Genomic DNA, 27,848 nt, shown 5'->3' with positions numbered 1-27,848 from the left:
AGTAATCCTTACCCATGACTACATCTGCTCCTCAGTCGCTTTGGACTGGGACTTTTGCCTTTCCTTCCAACCAGCAGAAACTCAGTCCGATCCACATGCTCAGGGTGAAAAGATGTTTATCCAGGTTGCTACACTTCCCCCACATACTGGGGACAAAACAAATGAAGTTGTCAGCCCTTGGCTGGTGCACATACAAAACTTCAGGGGGCCCAGTTCAACACAAATTTAAGATGGTGTGTTTCAAGACGAGACCAACTAGAAGACAAACTGGGGAGACCAGGTAAGTAAGGGTGAGAAAAGATGACTGGAGAAAGCCGAGTTTAAAACTGGGCTAACAATCCAACATGAACACATTTTTATTCAAAAGAGTTATAACAGCGCTGCACATAATTCCACATAATTCATAAAACAATCTGGAATTCAAGATTTAAGTACCAACAGGGGGCTGAATGTCTTTAACCAGACAGAACACTGAGATGAAATCCAGTCTGCATGCCTTGCTTGATGGATGTCAGAATTTAGAGGACACCAAGGAAGATTGGTCTGCTGGTTGAAATTACAGCAGGCACTTATGGGCTATAACTTTATTTCTCTCACCAACTCAATAGTATGTACTAAACATTTACATTGGGGAAAGTACGCTAGAAATAGTAGGCATGATCCCTACCCTCAAGGAGCTTACAATCTAGCAGGAGAGACAGACACTAAAATAAACTACAGATACGAGGAAGCAATGGAGTTTACAGAAACGTATGCAAGTTCTCAGGGAATGTATCATAAGCTCCCTTGAGGCCAGGGATCATTTCTACTGTATCAAGTCTTTGGACTCTCCTAAAAGCTTAGCACATTGCTCTGCACATTGTGAATATTCAATAAATACCACTGATTGATAGTGACAGTAGAAGTACTGAAGTGATAGTGGAGGATTTATGGTTTAGAGGTGATAGACTGATCAATCCAATCAATCCTTGTATTTATGCATTCAATAGAATTTATTGAGCACTTACTATGTGTAGAGCACTGTACTAAGCACTTCAAATGTACAATTCGGCAACAGATAGAGCTAATCCCTGCCCAATAACAGGCTCACAGTCTAAATGGGGGAGACAGACAGAAAAGCTAAACAGAACAAAACAAAAAGACAACATCAAGATGAATAGAATCATGGAGATATGCACCTCATTAACAAAATAAATAGGGTAATAAATAATACATACAAAAAAGCACAGTGCTGAGGAGAGGGGAAGGGGGAAGAGCGGGGGAGGGGGGGAAGAGGGGGAGCAGAGGGAAAGGGAGAGCTCAGTCTGGGAAGGCCTTCTGGAGGAGGTGAGCTCTCAGTAGGGCTTTGAAGATAAGAAAGTTAGTTTGGTGGATGTGAGGAGGGAAGGCATTCCAGGACAGCAGTAGGATGTGGGCCAGGGGTCGACGGCGGGACAGTAATGCACGGGGGACTGTGAGAAGGTGAGCGGCAGAGGAGGAGAGTGCACGGGGTGGGCAGTAGAGAGAAAGGAGGAGAGGTAGGAGGGGGCAAGGTGATGGAGAGCTTTGAAGTCAAGAGTGAGGAGTTTTTGTTTTGTGTGAAGGTTGATAGGCAACCACTGGAGGTTTTTCAGGAGGGGAGTGACATGCCCAGAGCATTTCTGAAGGAAGAGGATCCAGGTAGCAGAAGAAAGAATAGACTGGAGTGGTGAGAGACAGGAGGAAGGGAGATCAGAGAGAGGCTAACACAATAATCCAGTCGGGATATTATGAGAGCTTGTACCAGCACAGTAGCAGTTTGGATGGAGAGGAAAGGGCGGATCTTGGCAATATAGTGAAGGTGAGACCGGCAGGTGTTGGTGATGGATTGGATGTGTGGGGTGAGAGAGCAGAGTCAAGGATGACACCAAGGTTGCAGGCCTGTGACACGGGAAGGATGGTAGTACCGTCCACAGTGACAGGGAAGTCAGGGAAAGGACCGGGGTTGGAAGGGAAGACAAGGAGCTCAGTTTTAGACATGTGGGGCTCAGTTGTAGACATGTGCATCTCCTGTGTGCAGAGCACTGTACTAAGCACGTTTTAAACTTTGAGCCCGTTGTTGGGCAGGGATTGTCTCTATCTGTTGCTGAATTGTACATTCCAAGTGCTTAGTACAGTGCTCTGCACACAGTAAGCGCTCACTAAATATGTCTGAATGGGTGAAGCACATAGGAGAGTACAATACAACAGCTGACAAACATGTTCCGTTCCCGCAATGAGTTTACAGACTAGAGGGGGAGACAGATAATTTATTATATAATTTATAGATGCATACTTAAGTGCTGTGGGGCAAATATCAAATGTCCAAAAGTCACAAATTAATCAGGCAAGGCTACCTGAAGATGTCATTTCAAAAGGAGTGTGAAGGTAGGGAGGGAGTTCTTGTAAACTCACTATGGGCAGAGACTGTCAGTTATATTGTTGTGTTGTCCTCTCCCAAGTGCTGAGTACAGGGTTCTGCACAAAGTAAGTGCTCAATAAATACCCTTGATTGATCAATTGATCGAAGGGAGGATGTGAGCAAGAAGTTGGTGGCGAGAGACAAGAGTGAGGCACAGCGAGTTAATTAGCTTGAAAGGAATAAAGCATGAGAGGATGGCTGTAGTGGGAGAAGAGTGAGGATAAGTAGTGGGGATAGGGCAGATTTGGCACCTAAAAGCCAAAGGTCAGGAGTTTTTGCTTGATGCAGAGAGGAATGGGCAACCATTGGAAGGTTTGGAGAAGTGTGGAGACAGATGCACAAAATGATGGTTTTGAAATGTGAGCCAGGCAGCGGCGTGAAGTAGGGACTGGAGAGGGGAGATACTGGAGGTAGGAAGACCAATGAGGAGGTTGTTGCTTTTGTGAATAATTGTTGTATTTTATTAAGTGCTTACTACACACCTGGCACTGTACTAAGCACTCAGGTGGATACAAGCAAATCTGGTTAGACACAGTCCCTGTCCCATATGGGCTCACAGTCTCTTTATCTCCATTTTACAGAAGAGGTAACTTGAGGCATAGAGAAGTGAAGTGATTTGCCCGAGGTCACATAGTGGACAAGTGGTGGAGCCAGGATTAGAATCCAGGTCCTTCTGACTTCCAGGCCCAGGTTCTATCCACTAGGCCCGTGCTGCTTCTCATAGGACATGAACCTGGGCCAGCATGGTGGCCATTTGGAATGGAGGGACCAGAGCAGATGCTGGAAAGATTGTGGAAGGAAAAAAAACAGGATTTGGTGACAAACTGAATATGGAGGTCAAAAGAGGGAGGAGTCAAAGATAATGCCAAAGTTAGGTGGAGGAGAGGATTGGGAGAGAAGATGCGGAGTTCTGACAACGGGATCTGAAAGAAGTGATTTGCTAGAGGGTTACACAGGAATACTGAGGACGTGTAGTGTATACAGCAAAGACCTGGGAGTCAGAAGGCCACAGGTTCTAAACCCAGCTCTACTGCTTATCTGCTATGTGACCTTGCGCAAGTCACTTAATTTCTCTATGCCTCAGTTACCCTACCTGTAAAAATGGGGGTTACAAGTGTGAGCCCAATGTGGGACAGGGATTGTGTCCAACTTGATTAACTTGCATCTATCCCACTGTTTACAGTAATGTTTGGCACATAGTAAGCACCTAACAAATACCATAATTATTATTAAACTGAACCTGGAGCGGGACTCTAGGGGGAACCACTACACCTAACTTTTGCTTTGGGCTGGGGGAGATACAAGCTTATCAGGCTAGACACAGTTCATGTCCCACATGGGGCTCACAGCAATTGCTACTTGACAGATTTGGTCAGAGTGGTTAGGATGTGAAGAAGTGAGGCTCTTGGATTATCTGCGTTTTCTGAATCTGGGATTGATGGCTCTGGATCACAGATAGTCAAGAATGGGCTGCATATCCCACTACTGAAGGACCAGACAAAAATGTTGTAGTGGCCACCAGATGGGTCTGGGCCATAGAATGCAGGGCTAACACCACACAGCCCAGACAGGGCACAGATCAGGTCTGCCCTGGCAGTGCGTGGAGTGCACTGTGCCAACCCTCCCCTTGACACAAGCTCCAAGGAGAAGGTGGGTCAGCTTCCATGGGCCCAACCAGCCCTCCCTCCCCTTTCCCACACTTCTGCACTTCTAGAACAACTCCCTGGCATAGTCCAGAGGACAATCAAGGCAGAGTATGCCTGCTCAACCTCTCTGGCACCCTGCATTTGATCCACCTTCACAGTCTTGGCAGCCAGTGGCCTTAAGGAAACAAATGGTTAAAGTTTAAAAGCAGTTTGGTTTACAGGCCATTAGAAATAATTATCACTCTGAGTAACAGCAAGCAGGGTGTTACTGGATACACACCTAAAGAGATAGGAAACATTTTTTAGCCAGAGTCTCTGCAATGAAAGACTTGGATGGATTTCCATCTTCATCTCCCCTAGGAGTTAAAATAATGGATGACTCGGGCTTTTCAGGTATCGCTAAGCTTTTCATGAGTTCCGCAACTGTAAAATAAATGAAATGGCTGTTTTAAAGCTCAGCCCCTCTTCTTGGCTACATTCCATACCCCAATTACAGCAAGAAATAGAAAGGGAAACCACTTTTTATGGTATTTATTAAATGTTCACTATGTGCCAGGCACTGTACTAAGTAGCGGGGTAGAAACAAGCTAATCAGGTTGGACCCAGACCCTGTTCACATGAGACTCACAGTCTTAATCCCCTTTTTACAGATGAGGTAACTGAAGCACAAAGAAGTGGAGTGACTTGTCCAAGGTCACACAGCAGACATGTGGCAACGCCAGGCAAAGTATTTTTTAGGGGCAATGCCAGAGGGAAGCAAAAGGGTGGGGGATGGTGCATGAGGGAAGAGGGAGGTTCTTTCATGTGTTTAGCAAGAATGTGAACCCAAACCTTCAAACTGCTGCATTTTTTCACCCAAACTTAGGAGTTTTTTTGTTGTTTTAACATAAAAGATATTTGAAGGTCACTGCAGTAAAGTAACAGTCATATACCTTCTCATCTGATAATCCAAATTTACACAGCACCTTCTTTTGAAGCCCTCAGAGCACTTTCACATCTCATTAATCCTGAGTAAAGTTTTATTGTTTATAAATAATGTTTTATTGTAACTCTCTACATTTAACTACTTAAAAATTCATTTGTTGGGTTGTCTTATTTCTAGAATAAATAAATAAAATAAATTTTATTTCTAGTATGTGCCAAGCAGAGAGATATAAACAAAATTATGAGAACAGACACCGTGCTTCTCCCATATGGGGCTCGCTATCATCACCCTTTAACAAGTGAAAAAATTTAGGACCAGAGAGGTTAAATGACTTGCCATGGTCACCCAGCAAGGTCAGTGGCAGAGCTGGGACTCAAACCTAGGTCTCCTGTCTACCAGTCCTGTGATCTTTCCATTAGGCCCCATTTCTAGCTCTTCCATTCTTTTTCCTAGGCCTTTCAAACATCTCTCCCAACTCTGACCTGCCACATTCCTTTGGCCAGTAGAGTTTAGCATGTTATAGTAATAATAATAATGATTTTGTTAAACATTTACTAGGTGCCACGCACTGTACTAAGTGCTGTGAAAGATTATTAAGTGTCATCGAGTTGTTTCCAACTCACAGCGACTCCATGGATTTCTTTTTCCCAGAAAGTCCTGTCCTCCGCCATAATCCACAACTTTTCGAATGGTTCTTCCATTATCGTTATGGTCTCTATGGTAATAATAAATTATGGTACTTGTTAAGTGCTTATGTGCCAAGCACTGTTCTAAGCAATAGGGTAGATACAAGATAATCAGGTTGTCCCATGTGGGGCTCACAGTCTTAATCCCCACTTTACAGATGAAGTAACTGAGGCACAGAGAAGTTAAGTGGCTTGTCCAAGGTTATACAGCAGACAGGTGGTGGACCTAGGATTAGAACCCATATCCTCTGACTCCCAAGCCAGTGCTCTTTCCTCTAAGCCACACTACTTCTACACTAAGCCGCACTGCTTCTCTATCCATCTAGCTGTTGGTCTGCCTCTTCCACATTTTCCCTGGACTTTTCCTAGCATCAGTATCTTCTCTAGAGAATTAGTCCTCCTGTTTATGTGTTCAAAATATGCTAATCTAAGTCGAGTTATTTGGCAGGATACAAGACACAAAATACATGGAGCACAGACTAAGTAGAAGGGAGAAGAGATTTCGAGGTCCATTTTGCAGATGAGGGAACTGAGGTACTGAAAAGTTAAGTGACTTGCCGAAGGTGACAGAGCAGGGAAAAGAACTCAGGTCCTATGACTCCCACGCCCATGCTCTTTCCGCTTGGCCACACTGCTTCCCACAGGACGTGTTTCTGGTTCCTCCCACATGACAGCTATGGCCCATTTTGTTTGTAACACTCCTAAATTTGACATTGCCTTTTACAAGTATTTTTCCATTCTGTACCAGCCACAGACTATAATATCTTTACACAGCCCTAAGAGTTGTGTCAGTTTTCCTTCAACCTGCTCCTCTTTCATTTATATTTATGATGCTCCCAAAGAGAAGGCTGGTATGATCAGTTTCTCCCTAATGTGTGTCTTTACTCTGCTCTACGGAAATCACGCTGTAATGGGATTAGGGAATGTTCTTCCCAAGAGTGTCTATCTGGAGAGAACGCAATGTGAAATGAAAATGAAGCAGTTGTGCTCATGCACGTGACACTGCACGAGGCACACACACAGCACACAATCTTCCTTATCGTCAAGTCCGTCAGTCATATTTACTGAGTGCATAGTGTGTGTTTGGCACTTGGGACAGTACATTATAAACAAGAGACACATTCCCTTCTCACAGTGAGCTTACAGTCTGTACGGGGAAACAGATCTTAATACAAATAAAATTTCAGATATGCATCTAAGTGCTGTGGGGCTGGCACAGAGGAATGAATAAAAGGGAGCAAGCCAGGACAACATAGAGGGAGTGGGAGAAGAGGAAAGGAGGGCTTAGTTAGGGAAGGCCTCTTAGAGGAGATGTGCCTTCAGTAAGGATGTGGAGGTGGAGAGAGTAATTGCCTTTCGGGTATGAAGACAGAGGGCGTTCCGGGCAAGAAGCAGGACGTGGGTGAGAGGTCGGCAGTAAGATAGATGAGATCAAGGTACGGTGAGAAGGTTAGCATTAAAAGGAGCAAAGTGTGCAGACTGGGTGGTAGTGAGAGTACAGTAGAGGTAAAGTAGAGGGGGCAATGTGATTGAGTGCTTTAAAGCCTATGGTAAGGAATTTCTGTCAAGAACATAACCCGACATTACAGGAAAACTGAGTGCATTCTTGTTGCTGGGTTACAGATGATTAAGCAGGGGTTATGCGGTTTGGCTCAAGGTCACAGCAAGACAGGAGATAGAATTTGAATTCAGGGCTGCTTGATTTCCAGTCTCTCCCCCCATGCCCCATACCCTGCCTGACATCAAAGTGTTTTCTTTGCACTTCTAATTGTACAGATCCCAAATTTCTCAGAAACTTTTCCTCTGAGCCACAAGCTTTTCACTGGCATTTGAAAATGCTCAATTGAGGCAAGAAAAGAAAGTGGCCCATATAACCAGGTTTCGTGTTATTGCATGTCTCCGGCATTCAAAGCTGATCATGTCAACAAAGAATGAAGCTTAAAACAATTCACATCGGACTTATTCAAGTGCACTTAACTCTGAAGTGGCATGGCCTAATGGAAAGAGCCTGGGCACGAAAATCAGAGGACCTCGGTTATAATCCCAACCCCACCATTTTGCCTGTCATATGACCTTGGGCAAATCACTTAACTTCTCTACGCTTCAGTTTCCTCATCTCTAAAATGGGCATTCAATATGTGTTCTCTCTCCTTCTCAGAATGTGAGCTCCATGTGGGGGAGCACCTATGTCCAACCTGATAATAGTGTACCTATCCCAGTACTTACTACAGTGCTTAGCAACAGAGTAGGCACTTCATAAATACCGCAGTTATTACAATTATTCTTACAGCAGGGCAGATCGTTAGCATTCAGTTCTCCTTATTCATAAACAGGGCTTTGCCGAATGCTATTCCCATAAAGCAAAGTGCCACTGCTCAGATTTGGTTAGAAAATCACAAGCACACACCAAAGATCTCTTTCTTCTGCCCATGTGCTTCAAGAAGCCCATTAATACTTATCTAGTGAATCCTAGATAAGGAGTAAACCTGAAATTGTGGTGAACCCATAGGCCTTCTGAACAAATGCAGGGCCTAGTACCTAGCCTAGGCCTGAAGTTACAGCAGATGATAACAGTAATAATAAATTGGTTAAGGGCTTACTTTGGGCCAAGCACTGGATGAAGTCAAGTGCTAGAGTAGATAAGATAATCAGGCTGGTCACTCTGACTCTTATATGGTTCATAGTCTAAGTAGGAGAAAGACCATTAAACCCTCATTTTGCAGATGAGGAAACTGAGGCAGGTGCAGGTCACACTGTCAGGCATGGACTATTGCAGGAGGATGGTGCTATGTATGAAGACCAAAAGACACAGCCATCCCTTGGGGTTAAGAAAAAAGTGTAGGGGGGAAAAAAAAAAATTAGGCAGCAAACATTCCCCAAGCTTTCCAACTGTCAGGAGGCTGAAGCCGAGTCCCACTGCTGGGGAGCTGGCAGAGTTTCCAGATTGGCTTTCCCAGGGAACAGGACAGGAAGAACTAAAGATCACTAAAGTCGCAAAGGTGACCATAAGTGAACACTCTATCCTCCCCTGCTGGGCCTCTCCCTCCTGGAAACCAACCCAGAAAGGCAATAAACAAGAACACCCCTCCAGCTCACCTCCCCATCTCAGGGACAAGTTCAGTTGGGAGAAAGAACAGGTGAAAGGCCAGGGCAGAACAAACCTGACTGACTTATTCCACAGCATTCACCCCTGATAAAAAGGAGCAAGGGGATAGGAGAAATGGAAAAAAAATTGAAAGCCTTGAGGAAGCACTTCAAAATGATAAAAAACAAAAGTAGACCTCAGGAATCAGCAACTGGAGGTGCTTATTCATTCAATAGTATTTATTGAGTGCTATGTGCAGAGCACTGTACTAAGCACTTGGAATGTACATGTCAGTTGAGTGCCTGGTATAGCTGGCAGGCACCTCAGCCTCCAGTCCCTTGGTGTCTGCATCCTGTTGCCCCAGGACCACCCTACCTCAGCCTGTAAGCTCCTTACGCTTCCCCCACTCTAGACTGCAAGCTCACCGCCGTCAGAGTTGTGCCAACTCTGTTGTATTGAACTCTCCCAAGAGCTCAGTAGAATGCTCTGCACAGAGCAAACAATAAATACCATTTATGATACTATAAAAGGAAGGGAGTTCTAGACCAGAGGTAGGACTTGGGCAAGGGAGTGGTGATGAGATAGGTGAGATCGAGGTACAGTGAGTAGGTTGACAATGGAGGAGTGAAGTGTATGGGCTGGGTTGTAGTAGGAGATCAGTGAGGTAAGATAGGAGAGGCCAAGGTGATTGAGTATTTTAAAGCCAGTGGTAAGGAGTTTCAGATTGATGCGGAGAGGGATGGGCAACCACTGGAGGTTCTGCAGAGCAGGAAAACATGGACTGAACAATTTTGTAGAAAAGTGATCCAGGCAGCAGAGTTAAGTATGGACTAGAGTGGGGAGAAACAGGAGGCAAGGAGGTCAACAAGGAGGCTGATATAGTAATCAAGGCGGATAAGTGCTTGGATCATCATGGTAGCAGTTTGGATGAAGAAGAAAGGGCAGATTTTAGCAATGTTGTGAAGCTTGAACAGGTTCTGGTGACAGATAGAATATGTGGGCTGAAAGAGAGTTGTGCTGAGGATAATGCCAAGGTTAAGGGCTTGTGAAAAAGAGAGGATGGTGGTGCTGTCTACAGTGATGGGAATGTCAGGGCAGGGGAAGGACAGGGTTTGATGGGAATATAAGTTCTGTTTTGGACATATTTAGTTTGAAGTGCTGGTGGAACACCCAAATAGAGATGTCCCGAAGGCAAAAGGAAATGCAGGACTGCAGAGGAGAGAGATCAGGGCTGAAGATGTAGATTTGGGAATCATCTACATAAAGATGGTAGTTGAAGCCACAGAAGTGAATGAGTTCTCCAAGGGAGTGGGTGTAGACGGACAAGAGAAGGGGATGCAGAACTGAGCCTTGAAGGGCTCTCACGGTTAGAAGGTGGGAGGCAAAGGAGAAGCCTGGGAAAGAGACTGAGATTGAGCGGTCAGAGAGACAGGAGACCAGGAGGGTGGACGGTGTCATTGAAACCAAGATTGGATAGTATTTCCAGGAGAAGGGGGTAATCAAAAGTGACAAAGGCAGCTGAGAGGTCAAAGAGGATTAGGATGGAGTAAAGGCCATTGGATTTGGCAAGCAGGAGATCGTTAGTGACCTTTGAGAGGGCAGGGCAGTTTTGGAGTGAAGGAAGCAGAGGTCAGCTTGGAGGGAATCAAGGAGAAAATTAGGGGAAAGGAAGTGGAGGCAACAGGTGTAGACAACTTGCTCAAGGAGTTAGAGTTTGAAGAAGAATGTGAGAAGGGAGACAGAGCGATACCCGGAGGGAGTCGTGGGAGGTTTTTGTTTTGGTTTTTTTTTAAGCTAGGGGAGATATAAGCATGTTTGCAGGTAAGGGGGAAGCTGGTGGAGAGTAAACAGTTGAATATGGCTGTCAGGGAGGGAAAAGTGGAGGGGGCAAACACTTTGATTAGATGCAAAGGGATGGAATGGAGGTGCAGGTGGATGGGGTGGATTTTGAGAGTAGGAGGGAGATTTCGAAAAGCAGCATGGCCTAGTGGATAAAGGATGGGTCTGGGAGTCAGAGGAACTGGGTTCTATTCCTGGCTTTGCCACTTGTCTGCTTTGTGACCTTGGACAAGTCATTTCATTGTGCCTCAGTTACCTCATCTGTAAAATAGGAATTAAGGCTGTGAGCCCCATGAAGGACAGGGACTCTGTCCAACCTGATTACCTTTTACCTACTCTGGCATTTAGTAAGGTGTCTGGCACATCGAAAATGATTAAATACAATTTTAAAAACTCCTCTTCAGATATTACTGGGAAATACGGGAGAGTTGAAATAGGGCTTCAGAAGCAAAGCCCACAAAAGGGTTGCCCAGAAGGCAATAGCCAGATCTCAGCAGGTGAGTGGCCTCAAAATGACACAAAAAGAACCCACGACTGCAATACATAGTAATGGGATTCATTTCTTCTACTAGAAGCAGCATGGCCTAATAGAAAAGCATAGGTGTGAGTCAGAGGATCTGGGTTCTAATCCTGCCTGTCACTTGCTTGCTGTGTAACCTTGGGCAAGTCACTTAGCTTTTCTGTGCCTCAGTTTCCTGAGCTGTAAAAATGGAGATTCAGTACCTGTTCTCCCTCCTGATTAGACTGAACTCCATGTGGGACAAGGGCTGTGTCCAACCTGAATATATTATCCAGATCTTAAAAACAGTGCTTGGTACACAGTAAGTGCTTAACAAGTATTGTAAACACTATTACTATCATTATTATTATTATTCCAAAGAGTACTAAGTATTCTACACACACACACACACACACACACACAAGGATAGCATCTCTTGTCAATTTTTTCCCCCTGTGCCTTAAAAACATCAATCAGTAGATAAAAGCATCTAAGAAAAAAAGTTAGTGTTCCCCCAAACATGCCCTTGACCCTCCTGGTGCTTTTGGAAGTGCTGTGATCTCATTACTCCTCAATTAAGTGAATGGGGCCAATTACTGTATTACTTTCCAGATGTATGAGAGTGTAGCAGGTAGGTTCAATTCTTGTTGGTGATCAGGGGAAACAGGAACTGAACAAAATAACAGGTCTAACTTCTCATCCTCAGGCCACTTGGGCTCTTTACAGATGCATCTGAAGTTTTGTTTTTTTATCCTTAATTATCATTATCAAGTCTTTGTGGACTACCTACTCTGCACTAGGAAATACTTCACTTAATTGTGGCATTTGTTACTTACTGCTTACTATGTGCCAAAACTGTACCAAACGCTAGGACTGACACGGTATAAACTGATCAGGCACAGTCCCTGTCCCAAAAGGGGGTCACCATCTAAAGGGGATGGAGAACAGGTACTTCACCCCCATTCTGCAGATGAGGGAACTGAGGCACAAAGAAGTTATGTGACTTGCCCAAAGTCACACAGTAGGCAAGTGACAGATCTGGGATTGAACCCAGATCCTCTGACTCCCAAGCCTCAGCTTTCACTCGGACACACAGCTTCCCACTTACCTCCTATAAAAAAAAAATCAAATTTACCTTAATCCAGTTAAAAAGTAATCCTGCTCGTGAAAAATCTTAAAAACAGATCCACTTTACTATAGCAGTACTTGAGATTTCAATTATAGTTGTTAATTTCCTATCCTCTTTGGGGAGGGGTGGATATTGGAATAGAGGGTAGATAGGGTTGGAAAAGTTAAACATCATTTTTCCATCTTCTCTGTGATCATACTATTAACCAGTTTGCTTATAATCACCAGATCACCCTACGAGAAATAGTCATCCTGAAGATCAGCAGCTTTTACTACTATCAGTAGGTGATGAAACAGTACAGAAGAACCGCATGGAAACTCACAATATATTTTCACAAGTACAATACACCTGTGCTCATGAAAACTACCCATCTTTCTAAGGGGCTGTTTTCACAACTTGATGATCACATACACTGCAGACAAGGCTAAAGATAAACAAACAAGCTACCTATAACATCAAGCTCAGTTCCCCAGGGGAAGATGGAGGGAAATCTGCCAGGAGGTGTCCTTTCACCTAAGAAAAATTCCTTTTTTGAGGGAGGGTTAAGGTATAAACACGTGGGAACCAATCTTATTTCAACCAAGTAAGAAACGCCTTCAGGCTTTAGTTCTACAAATGCAGAATTCAGGTTCCCAGACTGCATTGTCCTTGAATTTGTGGAACTAAAACAACCTCAGATTCACCCAAAACATTAAAGGTTAATAAATGCTAAAATCATTCAATTTTCTAAAGGAGTAACATCAACAGACTGGAAATAAAAGCACACACGCCTTTTGAACAAATTAGGGATTATATGCTCATTTACAGAGGCTTCTTGATGCAGGGAATGTGTCTACCAACTCTGTTTCATTGTACTCTCCCAAACGCTGAGAACAGTGTTCTGCACAGAGTAAGTGCTTGAACACCATTGAAGATGATGCATTTTTATCTTTCCATGAAGTTTCCTTCCAACCTCACAATAGGATGTTGTTTCCACAGCCAAAGAACTAGAATCAGCTAGGTGAATTTGCTTTCATATTTGTACATAAAGGGTGTATGAAGTAAATAGTTTAACAAGTCACAAAAACAGTCTACCAGCAGCAAACATTTCCAGTTGGATAGTTTTTTTTACAATCTCTTTATACACTGTCGCTTTGGCAGTGTTGAGAATCACTACATCACATTGCTCATTCATGCTAGCAGCCTCACCTATAAGTTACACAACTACTTAACAAACGTCCTTAAACCTTTGCTCAGAGTTAAAAGGCACACGAAAACCTTCTGATTGAAAAAGCCAGCAAGTGTAAGTGGCCAAAGGAGGTTGAATGACTTCTCGGCTCTGAGCTAATAAAATATCAAGGACTTCATGGCCATTGCGGTTAAGGAAACCTCTTATAATTCCAATTCCGCAGGACTCAGAAGGCCAATCTAGAAATCTGCGAGAAGAATGATTGGGTGTGGAAGGAAGCATGCGCTTGCAGTTCAAAAATAAAAAAAAAGAACTAGTCAGCACTGGAGATCCTATCTGGTCTTGCAAACAAGCTGGAGCAGTTCACTAAGCTGTGTGCTCCAGTGACACTGATTTCACAGGGGCTAGGGGATTCCAGCTGCAACTCCGGTTTCTGAAACCTTCCCCACTCCCAGCAGTGCCGGTTTTCCTGCAAACCTTCAGATCCCTCCCTCATCCTGGGGGCAATCCCTTCTTCTCCTCCTTCTCCTCCTTTTCCTCCAAGGTCACCAGCTCTGCCTCTTGGACTCTCAATCAATGCTATTTCTTGCACACTTACTGTGGGCAGAGCACCGTACTAAGTGCTCAGGAGACCCTGATGTAACAATAGAGTTGGCAGCCAATTGCCCATTCGAGGTTTCCGCCCTCAGCTCTCTCGTTCCTTTGCACGCAGCAGAGTGGTGATTCTCTAATAACTGTTGTATTTGTTAAGGGCTATGTGCTAAGCACTGGGATAGATAAAAGGTAATCAGGTTGGACAAAGTCCATGTCCCTTATGGGGCTCACAATCTTGATCCCCATCTTACATATGACATAATTGAGGCACGGAGAAGTGAAGTGGCTTGCCCAACGTCACACCACAGACATTTGGCAGAGCAGGGTGTAGAACCCACGACCTCTGACCCCCAGGCTGGGGCTCCTTCCACTAGGCCATGCTGCTTCTGTATGTAAACAAGCATCAATCATCACAAGGAAAGGCATGGGTGGTGGGGAATTCAGCAGAGATAATTATGGAACTTGTCAAGCACTTACTGTGTGTCAGTCACTGTATTAAGCGCTAGGCACTGAATTAAGTTTTCTACTAAGAACTTGGGGGGGGGGGGTGACAATCTAGCAGGACCGCACCCCATAATCAAAGGCTCCGAGAAGATTCACCCCTGGAGAGAAGAAGGGCTGAGGGAGAAAGACCCTTGCATGGATCTCACTTCTGAAGCAGACTCCTTTTAGCTTAGGCACTGCACACAAATACACCTTCCAAAATTTATGACAAGCAAGAATGGCCAGCATTGTGAGACGGGCACCAGAAAAACAAACACATACACAGACACACACCTACCTACAACTTCCTGCCCACCTCCACCTGGCTCCTCCTTATCTCCAGTTGGGGAACTCCACCCAGGTGCCAGGTAATGAACCCCTCCAGCTCCACCGGGCACAGCCCCACCTGCCCACCTGGCTCCGGACACACCCCGCTTCCTCCCCACAGGACCAGTCCTCTTTGACCTTCCCATCCGCAGACGACCTTGGCCCGGCATGAGTGTCCAATCGATCGATGACATTTAGGGAGCGCTATGTGCAGAGCGCTGTGCCGAGCGCTGCGGAGGGTAGATCACGCCAAAGCGAGGATGGAGCCCCTGGTGGGGAGGGAAAAATGACCCCTTCCCTTTGACCTGGGCCTAGTTGGGAGAGACATACAGGACACCTGGCTCCTCGCTCACCTGCACCAAGTCACATGATTTGCCCCTCCCCTATAACTATGCATGCATTTCTTGAGCATTTACTGTGTGCAGAGCACTGCCATAATAATAATAATAATAATGGTATCTGTTAAGCACTTACAATGTAATAATAATGTTGATATTTGTTAAGCGCTTACATTAAGCCAAGCACTGTTCTTAGCGCTGGGGTAGAACTTAGGGCATCAGGTTGTCCCACAGGGGGCTCACAGTCATACTCCCCCTTTTACAGATGAGGTAACTGAGGCCCAGAGAAGAAGTGACTTGCCCAAAGTCACACAGCTGACAACTGGCGGAGCCGGGATTAGAACCCACAACCTCTGACTCCCAAACCCATGGTCTTTCCACTAAGCCACGCATGTGCCAAGCACTGTTCTAAGCCTAGGGGTAGATACAAAGTAATCAGGTTGTCCCAACTGGGGCTCACAGCCTCATCCCCATTTTACAGATAAGGGGAATGTGGCACCGACGAGAGGTTACGCGGCTTGTCCAAGGTCACACAGCAGACAAGTGGCAGAGCTGGGATTCGTTCTTCTATTCATTCAATTGTATTTATGGAGCCCTTACTGTGTGCAGAGCACTGTACTAAGCGCTTGGAAAGTACAATTCGGCCACAGAGAGAGCCAATCTCTGCCCAACAACGGGCTCACAGCCTAGCAGAGGGGGAGACAAATTCGAACCCACATCTGGGCTCCACCCAAGTCCACATTAGCAGCTGAATTAGGTGACAGGCTGTCCCTCCAAAACTCTACAGCAGTAGCAACTCCTGTGGCAAGTTCCGCTTCATTTTGATCTCCGCAGCGTTTCAAATTTAAACCGAATTGCCGTCGCTTTCCAGGATCAGGGATTGAAAAGTCACAGAGTGCAGTCCTAAAGAGAAACAGATCTCGACCTCAAATCATCTCTTGGGAATCGGGGTCGGGGGGGGGACACCACCTGAACACTGAACACCCCTCTCTCCCAGGGAAATCTCAGTGCTTGGCACACAGCGAGCGCTTAACAAATCCCATCATCGCCACTGGAACGAAAGCAGCGTGCCTGCTAAAGTTTACTGCCTCGCCAGTGTCGGGTGGGAGCAGGTTACCGGAGGGAGTGAGCCTGTCATTGGGCAGGGATGGTCTCCATCTGTTGCCAAATTGGACACTCCAAGCGCTCAGTACAGTGCTCTGCACATAGGAAGCGCTCAATAAATACGACTGAATGAAAGGCAGAGGTGGGGGGGTACATGACCGGCCTGTGCAACTGGGCACTGGGGTTGCGATGTCTCATTCCAACCGCTTAGTACAGTGCTCTGCCCATAGTAAGCTCTCAATAAATACTATTGAATGAAAGGCAGAAATAGGGGGTAGATGAGCCTGTCATTGGGCAGGGATGGTCTCTATCTGTTGCCAAATTGGACACTCCAAGCGCTTAGTACAGTGCTCTGCACATAGGAAGCGCTCAATAAATACGACTGAATGAAAGGCAGAGGTGGGGGGTACATGACCGGCCTGTGCACCTGGGCACTGAGGCTGCGATGTCTCACTCCAAGCGCTTAGTACAGTGCTCTGCCCATAGTAAGCGCTCATTAAATACTACTGAATGAATGAATAGGGGTACGGGGCTGCGATGTCTCATTCCCAGCGCCTAGTACAGTACTCTGCACATAGTAAGTGCTCAATAAGTAATATTGAATGAAAGGCAGAAGTAGGGTGTACATGACCGGCCTGTGCACCTGGGCACTGGGACTGCGATGTCTCACTCCAAGCGCTTAGTACAGTGCTCTGCCCATAGTAAGGGCTCAATAAATACTACTGAATGAATGAATGAGGGCACTGGGACTGCGATGTCTCACTCCAAGCGCTTAGTACAGTGCTCTGCCCATAGTAAGGGCTCAATAAATACTACTGAATGAATGAATGAGGGCACGGGGCTGCGATGTCTCATTCCAAACGCCTAGTACAGTGCTCTACACATAGTAAGCGCTCAATAAATACTACTGAATGAAAGACCGAAGTAGGGGGTACATGACCGACCTGTGCTCCTGGGCTGCAATGTCTCATTCCAAGCGTTTAGTACAGTGCTCGGCACATAGTAAGCGCTCAATAAATCCTACTGAATGAACGAATGGGATCACGGGGTGGCGATAGCTCATTCCAAGCGCTAAGCACAGCGGAAAGAGCCCGGGCTTGGGAGTCACAAGTCACGGGTTCGAATCCCGCCTCGGCCACTGGTCAGCTGTGTGACTGTGGGCCAGTCCCTTCACTTCTCTGTGCCTCAGTTCCCTCATCCGGAAAACGGGGGCGAAGACTGGGAGCCTCAGGTGGGACAACCCGATGACCCCGTCTCTACCCCAGCGCTTAGCACAGCGCCCTGCACAAAGCGCTCAGCCAATCCCCACATGATTATGAGAGCAAGCTCCGACCGAATGACTTGAACGGGGGTCGGGGGCGTCTCCCTCACCTTGGGCAGCTCTCGCAGCTGGTTGGCGTCCAGGAGCAGCTCCTCCAGGCTGCGGCTGTAGCGGTAGATGTCCTCGGGCACGGCGAGCAGGGAGCAGTGGCGCTTATCGATCGCCTCCACATGCCGGTTGCACCGCCACAGGGGGATGCAGTGAAACATCGCCGCCGACCCCTTCCCCACCCTCCCGCCCCACCCCCTGGAGCTGGAGCTGCTGCAGCCCTGCAGCCCAGGACCCCTGCAGCTCTGCCACCCTGCACCCCTGCAAACTTGCACCCTGCGGCTCTGCAACCTTGCACCCTGCAGCTCTGCAACCCTGCAGCTCTGCAACCCTGCACCCCTGCAGCTCTGCACCCCTGCAGCTCCTTCTCCCGTCCGTCCCGTCCTCCGTCCCCTCGCTCTAGGAACCGGGACGGCGCTTCCCAACAAATTCCCGGCTCCGCCCGGCTCCCGCTCTCCCTTCCCTCCCGGCGCGCGCACCCCGCCCCACCCCCGGGCGCGCGCTCCCTCCTCGCCCCCGTCGCCGGGCCCCGGCTACTGAGCATGCCCAGCAGCTAGCGGCAGCCGCCGGGGACCGTTCCGGACGATCCGCTCCGGGTTTTAGGCGGCGCCCAGAGAAGGGGCGGAGAAGGGAGCGCGGAGTCCCCGCCTCCCCCCGTTCTCCGCCCCTTTCCCTCCCCGGGACGGGATCAAAACCCGGACCTGGATCAGGATCCGGACGGCGTCCGAGCCGGCGGGGCGGTCCCTCGTAGTGCTCGAGCGCTTACCGCCGGCAATAGGGGGCGCTACTGAGCGAAGCAGCGTGGCTCAGTGGAAAGAGCCCGGGCTTGGGAGTCGGGGGTCAGGGGTTCGAATCCCGCCTCTGCCCCTTGTCAGCTGGGTGACTGTGGGCAAGTCACTTCATTTCTCTGGGCCTCAGTTAACCTATCTGTCAAATGGGGATCAAGACTGTGAGCCTCACGAGGGACAACCTGATGACCCTGGATCCACCCCAGCGCTTAGAACAGTGCTCTGCACATAGTAAGCGCTTAACAAATACCAACATTATTATTCACTTCTCTGGGCCTCAGTTACCTCATCTGCAAAATGGGGATGAAGACTGAGAGCCTCACGTGGGGCAACCTTTCATTCATTCATTCATTCAATAGTATTTATTGAGCGCTTACTATGTGCAGAGCACTGTACTAAGCGCTTGGGATGAACAAGTCGGCAACAGATAGAGACAGTCCCTGCCGTTTGACGGGCTTACAGTCTAATCGGGGGAGACGGACAGACAAGAACAATGGCACTAAACAGCGTCAAGGGGAAGAACATCTCGTAAAAACAATGGCAACTAAATAGAATCAAGGCGATGTACAATTCATTAACAAAATAAATAGGGTAACGAAAATATATACAGTTGAGCGGACGAGTACAGTGCTGTGGGGATGGGAAGGGAGAGGTGGAGGAGCAGAGGGAAAAGGGGAAAATGAGGCTTTAGCTGCGGAGAGGTAAAGGGGGGATGGCAGAGGGAGTAGAGGGGGAAGAGGAGCTCAGTCTGGGAACGCCTCTTGGAGGAGGTGAGTTTTAAGTAGGGTTTTGAAGAGGGGAAGAGAATCGGTTTGGCGGAGGTGAGGAGGGAGGGCGTTCCAGGACCGCGGGAGGACGTGACCCAGGGGTCGACGGCGGGATAGGCGAGACCGAGGGACGGCGAGGAGGTGGGCGGCAGAGGAGCGGAGCGTGCGGGGTGGGCGGTAGAAAGAGAGAAGGGAGGAGAGGTAGGAAGGGGCAAGGTGATGGAGAGCCTTGAAGCCTCAAGTGAGGAGTTTTTGTTTGGAGCGGAGGTTGATAGGCAACCACTGGAGTTGTTTAAGAAGGGGAGTGACATGCCCAGATCGTTTCTGCAGGAAGATGAGCCGGGCAGCGGAGTGAAGAATAGACCGGAGCGGGGCGAGAGAGGAGGAAGGGAGGTCAGAGAGAAGGCCGACACAGTAGTCTAGCAGGGATATAACGAGAGCCCGTAACAGTAAGGTAGCCGTTTGGGTGGAGAGGAAAGGGCGGATCTTGGCGATATTGTAGAGGTGAAACCGGCAGGTCTTGGTAACGGATAGGATGTGTGGGGTGAACGAGAGGGACGAGTCAAGGATGACACCGAGATTGCGGGCCTGCGGGACGGGAAGGATGGTCGTGCCATCCACGGTGATGGAGAAGTCTGGGAGCGGACCGGGCTTGGGAGGGAAGATGAGGAGCTCAGTCTTGCTCATGTTGAGTTTTAGGTGGCGGGCCGACATCCAGGTGGAGACGTCCCGGAGGCAGGAGGAGATGCGAGCCTGAAGGGAGGGGGAGAGGACAGGGGCGGAGATGTAGATCTGCGTGTCATCTGCGTAGAGATGGTAGTCAAAGCCGTGAGAGCGGATGAGTTCACCGAGGGAGTGAGTGTAAATGGAGAACAGAAGAGGGCCAAGAACTGACCCCTGTATCTACCCCAGCGCTTAGAACAGTGCTCTGCACACGGTAAGCTCTTAAATACCAACATTATTACTATTACTAAGCGCTCGGGAGAGGGCGACACAACATTATAACAGATAATAATAATTAGCCTCAGTTTCCTCATCTGTAAAATGGGGATGAAGACTGTGAGCCTCACATGGGGCAACCTGCTTACCCTGTATCTACCCCAGCACTTAGAACAGGGCTCTGCACATAGTAAGCATTTAACAAGTACCAACATTATTATTGTTATTACTAAGTGCTCGGGAGAGGGTGACACAACATTATAACAGATAATTATAATAATAACAATGATACTTGTTACGTGCTTACTATGTGCAGAACACTCTTCTAAGCACTGGGGTAAATACAGGGTAATGAGGTTGTCCCATGTGGGGCTCACATTTTTTAATCCCCATTTTTACAAATGAGGCAACTGAGGCCCAGAGAAGTGAAGTGACTTGCCCAAGGTCCCCCGGCGGACAAGTGGCAAAGCTGAGATTAGAACCCACAACCTCTGACTCCCAAGCCCGTGCTCTTTCCTCTAAGCCACGCTGCTTCTGATGGTATTTGTTAACCACTTACTCTTTGCCAAGCACTCTCCTAAGCGCTGGGGTAGATAATAATATTGGTATTTGTTAAGTGCTTACTATGTGCCAAGCTCTGTTGTAAGCGCTGGGATGGATACAAGCTAATCAGGTTGTCGCACGTGGGGCTCACAGTCTTTATCCCCATTTTACAGATGAGGGACCTGAGGCACAGAGAAGTGATTTGCCCAAAGTCACACAGCTGACAAGTGGCGGAGCTGGGATTAGAATCCATGACCTCTGACTCCCATGCCCAGGCTCTTTCCACTGAGCCACGCTGCTTCTCCAAGGCCATCAGGTTGTCCCATGTGGGGCAAAAGAGCACGGGCTGTGTGACCTTGGCCAAATCACTTCAGTTCTCTGTGCCTCAGCTACCTCATCTGTAAAATGGGAATGACCTGATTACCTTGTATCTACCCCACTGCTTATAACAGTGCTTGGCATATAGTAAGTGCTTAATAAAGCCATCATTATTATTATTATTCCTAGACTGTGAGCTTGTTGTTGGGTAGGGATTGTCTCTATTTGTTGCCAAATTGTACTTTCCAAGCACTTAGTACAGTGCTCTGCACACAGTAAGCACTCAGTAAATATGATTGAGTGAATGATTACTAATAATCCCCATTTTACAGATGAGGTAACTGAGGCTCAGAGAAGTTAAGTGACTTGCCCAAACCCGTTGTTGGGTAGGAATTGTCTCTATCTGTTGCCGAATTATACTTTCCAAGAGCTTAGTACAGTGCTCTGCACACAGTAAACACTCAATAAATATGAATGAATGAATGGCAGAGCTGGGATTAGAACCTACAACCTGTGACTACCAAGCCTGTGCTCTTGCCACTAAGCCACGGGGCTTCTCGTGGATTTCCCTGCATCCCCTGCCCATGAGGAAATGACAGTCTAAAGGGAGAAACTGTTGGTGAGGGCGGGAGAAGGAGAAGAAGAAAAAGAAGAAAGTGCTGTATTGCAACATTGTTGTCATTTGTGGGGAGTGGAGGGGCACCCAAGCAGGGGGATCCCAAACATTCCCCGAGACTCCGGGGACATTGTGGGCAATCCGGGTTTGCCCCTGCGAAGGTGGAGCTCCTTTTTTGCAGGCGCCCTGGTTGGGTTTGCAGCCGAGAAGCACAACAGTGACCTACTGTGGAATTTGCTTTCTTACTAACTTCCTAAGGAAGAAGTTGTTGGCAGTCAGGGCGATTAAAGGCACGGGCACAGGGAGGCTGGAGGCGCTCCACCCGAGGAGGATGTAAAACTAAAAAGCCTTGCAGGGTAGGCAAACCAAATGACCCCTCTGTCCGTTCCGGTTGAAGAGTAGTGCGATGGGGCATAGGAGGGGAGGCGCCAATGCCAGTGCCACCATCAGGAAGCGCTGCCAGGAAGTTGTGCAGGAGAGTGGGAGGATGAGGCAGGGAGGGGCGAAGAGCAGGGATGAGTGTCTCTTCTGGGCCCTCCCCTCCCACTCAGGGCACCTTGGCACTGGTCCCATGCCCAACAGCCCAACCCTGGCGAAAAGAAAGGGAATCCCAGAGCGGCTGTTTCCAACACAAAGCTTTATTTCCATGCCCTTTCTCTTCTGAATGGTTTCCAGGCTTGTGAGTTCCTTTCCTCAACGTGTCCAGCGAGACAGGCTCAGTTTAAGGAACCCACTAAATGCAGTAGTACTATGAGAAGTGGTAGGAGTAACAGAAGTAGTAGTCTGGCGCTTGGCACCTAGTAGGCACTTGAATACCACAATTATTCATTCAGTCATATTTATTGAGCACTTACTATGTGCAGAGCACTATACTAAGCAGTTGAGTATAACAATAAACAGACAAATTCTCTGCCCACAAAGCTTAAAAGAAGTAGTAATAGTATATGTGCTTACTAGGTGCAGAACACTGGGAGAAAAAATACAGAAGTGGGAATTGAACATTGAACACAGTGCCTGTCCCTCCCAGACCTCATAATAATGTCGGTATTTGTTAAGCGCTTACTCTGTGCAGAGCACTGTTCTAAGCGCTGGGGTAGACACAGGGGAATCAGGTTGTCCCACGTGGGGCTCACAGTCTTAATCCCCATTTTACAGATGAGGTAACTGAGGCACAGAGAAGTGAAGTGACTTGCCTACAGTCACACAACTGACAAGTGGCAGAGCTGAGATTCAAACTCATGACCTCTGACTCCAAAGCCCATGCTCTTTCCACTGAGCCAACTGAACACCCCTGGTTGGCATTAATGGAGCAAAGCAAGAGTGGGGTGGGGATTAAGCTGGCACAACAACCAGGTCAATACTCCAGCATCCTGTTAAATTAACTTCTCCAAGGCAAGGGACCATATAGTATATTTTTAAATGCCTAGCACATTGCTCCAGACAAAGCAGGGGTCCAGTACAGTGTTCTGCAAGCCATAGAAACTTAGTAAATACTGATAATGATGATAAATGAAACTGATTAGCATAATATCTTGGGGGTGGTCTGTGTCTACCAGGCCACAAACTCTTCTTTAAATTGTATCTGGGTGCTCGCAATTATAAGACAGGTTCTGGGCAGGGCTGGATAATGGAATGCCACTCTCCTGGGCTTTTCCCAAGGAGGTGATGCCCTCCCCGCAGCCCCCTCCCCTCTTATCTCCCTCCTCCTCCTCTTCCTCCTTCTTCTCCTCCTCCACATTTGTACCTTTCATTTCCCACCCTACCAGGGAAGGCCTTTACCTCTTTCTTACTCTCCCCCTTTTATGCTGCTGCTGCTGCTACAAATCAGAAGAGTGGATCCTGGGTCCCTGCCCAGTTTCGTGGCTCTGCGTTGGGAGTGCTCAGTGGCCAAGGCAGCTTTCAGCCACCAGAGAGGAGTTGTGCAGTGCTCCAGCAGCTTTGGACCCAGGAACTGGCGCCCAGAATCCCTCAAAAGCCGCATACTCTCCTCCCTTGGGACACCGGTCAAAGTGGTCCCACACACACATACACATACCCACACACAGAGGATTTTATGGTGCACACCCCAGCCACCACGCCTCCACCTTCATGCCATTTGTCAGGACCCCTTCAGTGTCATCTGCTTGGGCCTGGGAACCCCACTATAGTTCCCTTCCCTTTGCTGACTGGATCCTAGGTGCCCCCTGCCCAGCACCCTCTTCTCACACTTCCTAGTTGGGTTGGGAAACACTGTGTGCTGGCTGGTTCTCCCTCTTATGGAGTCTGTCTCTGACGATTTTCCCATGAAGTTACAGAGGGAGGGAGTGGCCTGGTACCAGCAGAAGTGCCACCCCCTTCTCCCCTCCACAACCAGAGTTGGGGATCCATCCTGGCTGGGGTTCCAGCTTGGCTGCTCAGAAAATTCAAGGAGCCCCCACACTCTAAAAAGGAGTCAGAATGGTCTGTCCAGAGGTAAAAAATGGAGGTGCTGGAGGTGCTTCTTGTCTGACATATCCCGAAAGCAATTTGGGGAGTGTGTCTGCTTTAAGGGATTTGTTTGGTGGGGAGGGAGGGGGCGATGGGGTGAACAAGAATCAGAAGTGACAGAGAGTTTATTGCAAGGAGTCTGTTTAAATGTGGTCCTGGAGGCAGCATGACTTAGTGGAAAGAACAGGGGCCTGGCTCCTACCTTTTGTGTTATATGTCCTTGGGCAAGTCACTTAACTTCTCTGTGCCTCAGTTACCCCATCCGTAGAATGAGGATTAAGACTGTGAGCCCTATGTGGGACAGGGACTATGTCCAACCTGATAATCTTGTATCTGCCCCAGTACTTAGTTCAGTTACCAAATACTTTTAAATAATCATAACTGAAAAGGGCCCCACTTTTTATTTTCCCTGCAGAGTTCAATGGAGTTTCATAGGGGAGAGAAGCAGGCCAAAAATGGGGGTCAATCCAAAACTCTTGGAGGAGGCTGGCATTAATTAGTTTCCTCCCAGACAGCTGAAAAATTCAGTTTCACCTTGCCTGTCTCAGTGGACAGGTGAAACTCACTAATGGGTCAGGTTCCCAAATAACCTGTGAGAGAAAAGGAATGTGGAGGGAGAGAAAGAGGGGAGGAGTCTGTCGTCTCCAGCACAGTAAATTCATAAAACCCCAAGTCTATCCACCCTGGTTATTAGGGGCAGACTCTCCTGCTTGGCAGAGGCTCTATTTAGACAGCTAATTCTCTTATTAATGGAAGGGAGGAACGGAATCATGGGCTGAGAAGAGGAACTGGGAGGTCATCTTGACGAGTCTTGAACCTCTCCCTGGCCTTCAGGCAGTGCTACACCCAAACTGTTCAAGATAGACAAGATTCCATGACTTTTCTGAGGAGCCCAGCATGACAATTAGCAGGACCTCAGAAACAGGGTGTTCTTTCTGCTTCTCCTAAACCTCTCTGGTGACTATTAAAACCCACGACCTCATGTCAGTCTCGCGGTCAGTCGACAGATTGAATAATCCAAAACCTCACTTTAACCACCAGTTCTAATGACCTCTTCCATGCAACCCCTGAAGATGTTGCAAACATGAAAACAGTTCTTGGTGTCTTTTCCCATCTGCTGCAGTAAAGGGGCTAATTTGAAGGACCGAGAGGAGAAAGGAAGAAGTCAGGGCTGGGGGATAAATAAAGGAAGAATGAATGGGAAACTAGGGTTTGCCCCAACTTTGGTGAGAGGCGACCAGAAAGACTTAGAGGAGAACAAGACAATAGGTAAGCATAGTATGATAGTTGGTCACCCCTGAGTGGGAAAAGTGAAATAAAGGGGTGGAACTGCCAGAAGAAGGGGCCAAAGAGCTTGAAGCAAGGCAGCTGCTAAAAGATGTGTAGGGGGTGGAGGTGAGAAAGAGGGACTGCTAACCTAACTGGGACCCCTTTAAAACAGAGAAGACTGACTCCATTGCTATCTCTGTCCAACCCCTTCCCATTCCTCATCTCTGTCCTTATTTACCTCCGGCCCTAGCTTTGGAGATTTCAAGGACTGCAGGTGGAATCTTCTCAATGATTCGATGAACGCCTGCAAAGTTTCCAAGGCAAGGAGGGGTCAGTGTTCTAGAATATGGAGATTGGTGCAATTGCCCATGTCGTCTCTGTGGGGAATTCCAGGGTCGTGCAGTGGGCACCTCCTGGATACAGACCACTGTACCAAATGTCTTCTGTGTGAAGAAGGGGTCTACCAACTCTGCTGTACTCTTATAAGCACTTAGTACAGTGCTCTGCGTACCGCAAGCCCTCATTTAATACCTCTGGTTACTGTGCTCAGAGCTCTGCACTGATGATTAATTGATCAATTACTGTATTGAGCACCTCCTGTGTGGAGAGTCTGCCTAGCCAGGCACCCTCCTGTCTTCTGGAGATTGGAAGAAGCAGGGCAGCTGTCTGTGTAAACGCACTGTCTTCCGTTGGCATGGAGGGGCTTGTTATACCACCACAGTTGCTCTGACCCGGCAGGCATAGGTCAGAAGTAGCCTGATGTGGGTGGAGGAGTGTGGAAAGTCACAGCCCCTCAGATCAGACTGGCTAGTCACTGCCTCCCCAGCTCCAAGCTAAGCAAAGGTGACCCATTTAGGCTGCCTGGCCCATGAAGCTTGTTAGACTTTAGATGATGATTTAAAATGGTGAATATTAGATGATGTAAAATGTCAAATGGTAGAATCAGTTAATCAGCGTGGGTTCAACCACACACCCAGTCCCAGTCATTTGCGTTCCACAATATCTGTGTGTGAAATCTATCATCCTCATCAATGGTATCTATTGTGCACTTACTAAGCATTCAATACTGTAAGCACTTGGAGAACATACAATAGAAGGTAAAGCCAAGGCCTACCTACCTACCTTATGGGAAGCAGCATGGCTTAGTGGAAAGAGCACAGGCTTGGGAGTCAGAGGACCTGGGTTCGAATCCTGCCTCTGCCACTTGTCTGCTGTGTGGCCTTGGGCAAGTCACTTAACTTCTCTGTGCCTTAGTTTCCTCATCTGTAAAATGAGGATTCAAAGTGTGAGCCCCATGTGGGACAACTTGACTACCCTGATCTATCCCAGTGCTTAGAATAGTGCTTGGCACATAGTAAGCACTCAACAAATACCACAATTAGTATTATGCAAGGAGTTCATTCAGCCAAATGATCGTGTAAAATGAAGATTTGCTGTGTGCAAAGCACTGTTCTAAGCACTTGGGAGAGTACAATTCAATAAGAGGTTTTTTTTTAAAAAAAATGACATTTATCAAGCACTTATTATGTGTCAAGCATGGTTCTGAGAACTGGGATAGATACAAGATCACCAGGTCATACACAGTTTCTGTCCCACATGAGGTTTACAGTTTAAACCGGAGGGAAGAGAATTTAATCCCCATTTTACAGATCAGATAACTGAGGCTAGGGAGGTAAGAGTCCTGCCTGAGAACTACTGTGTGACCTCAGACAAGTGGCAGAGCTAGGATTAGAATTCAGTTCCTATTGACTCCCAAATCCAGGCTCTTTCCATCAGGCCATGGTGCTCCAGGATCCAATCCCTGCCCTCAAGGAGCTGGGGAGACAGACATTACATTACAGGTAGGGAAAGTAACAGAATATAATATTAGTATTTGTTAAGTGTTTACTATGTGCAGAGCACTGTTCTAAGCACTGGGGTATATACAGGGTAATCAGGTTGTCCCACGTGAGGCTCACAGTCTTAATCCCCATTTTACAGATGAGGGACTGAGGCACAGAGAAGTTAAGTGACTTGCCCACAGTCACACAGCTGACAAGTGGCAGAGACGGAATTCAAACCCATGACCTCTGACTCCCAAGCCCGTGCTGTTTCCACTAAGCCATGCTGAAATGCTGTGGGGGTGGGGCCTCGAAGGGGTTGAGGCATACAGATTTAAATGCGTAGATAACATCGAAAGGAAGGAGAGTAGAGTGGGGAAAGAAGAGGTTAAACTGGAAAGTTTCCTGGAGGAGAACAGTGCTCTGCACACAGTAAGCACTTAATAAATACATTTGATTGATTGAGAGATGATTTTAATACGACTTTGAAGATGAGTAGATTGGCAGTCTGTCAGATATGAAGCAGGAGAGAGTTTACACTCTATGAGTCAAGAGGAGCATCGTCCATGGAACACACAACTGTCACCACAGTCCACCCAAGACATTAAAGCCAAAAAACTCAAGTTCACCTCTTACCCATCTAAATTCCCCACTGTACTCTGGTCAGCTAGACTGTACCTAAGACCTCACAGCATGAACAAATGGTTAAAA

The 27,848-nt window shown here is 47.4% G+C and overlaps 1 protein-coding gene across 1 annotated transcript in view; it reads right to left on the bottom strand.

Annotated features, from left to right (window-relative positions):
• Window positions 1–17,785, bottom strand: part of LRRC1 (leucine rich repeat containing 1) — a 159,669-nt gene extending 141,884 nt beyond the window's left edge. The window contains exon 1 of the mRNA XM_029072931.2: window positions 17,614–17,785. Within this exon, the coding sequence (XP_028928764.1) occupies window positions 17,614–17,772 (159 nt within the window). The 5' untranslated portion in view covers window positions 17,773–17,785. The remainder of the gene's footprint in view (window positions 1–17,613) is intronic.
• Window positions 17,786–27,848: the final 10,063 nt, after the last annotated feature.

This window comes from Ornithorhynchus anatinus, chromosome 1 (genome assembly GCF_004115215.2).
Source record: "Ornithorhynchus anatinus isolate Pmale09 chromosome 1, mOrnAna1.pri.v4, whole genome shotgun sequence".
Lineage (NCBI taxonomy): Eukaryota > Metazoa > Chordata > Mammalia > Monotremata > Ornithorhynchidae > Ornithorhynchus > Ornithorhynchus anatinus.
Note: the sequence above shows the minus strand (reverse complement) of the source record. Positions and strands in the feature narration are given on the sequence as shown.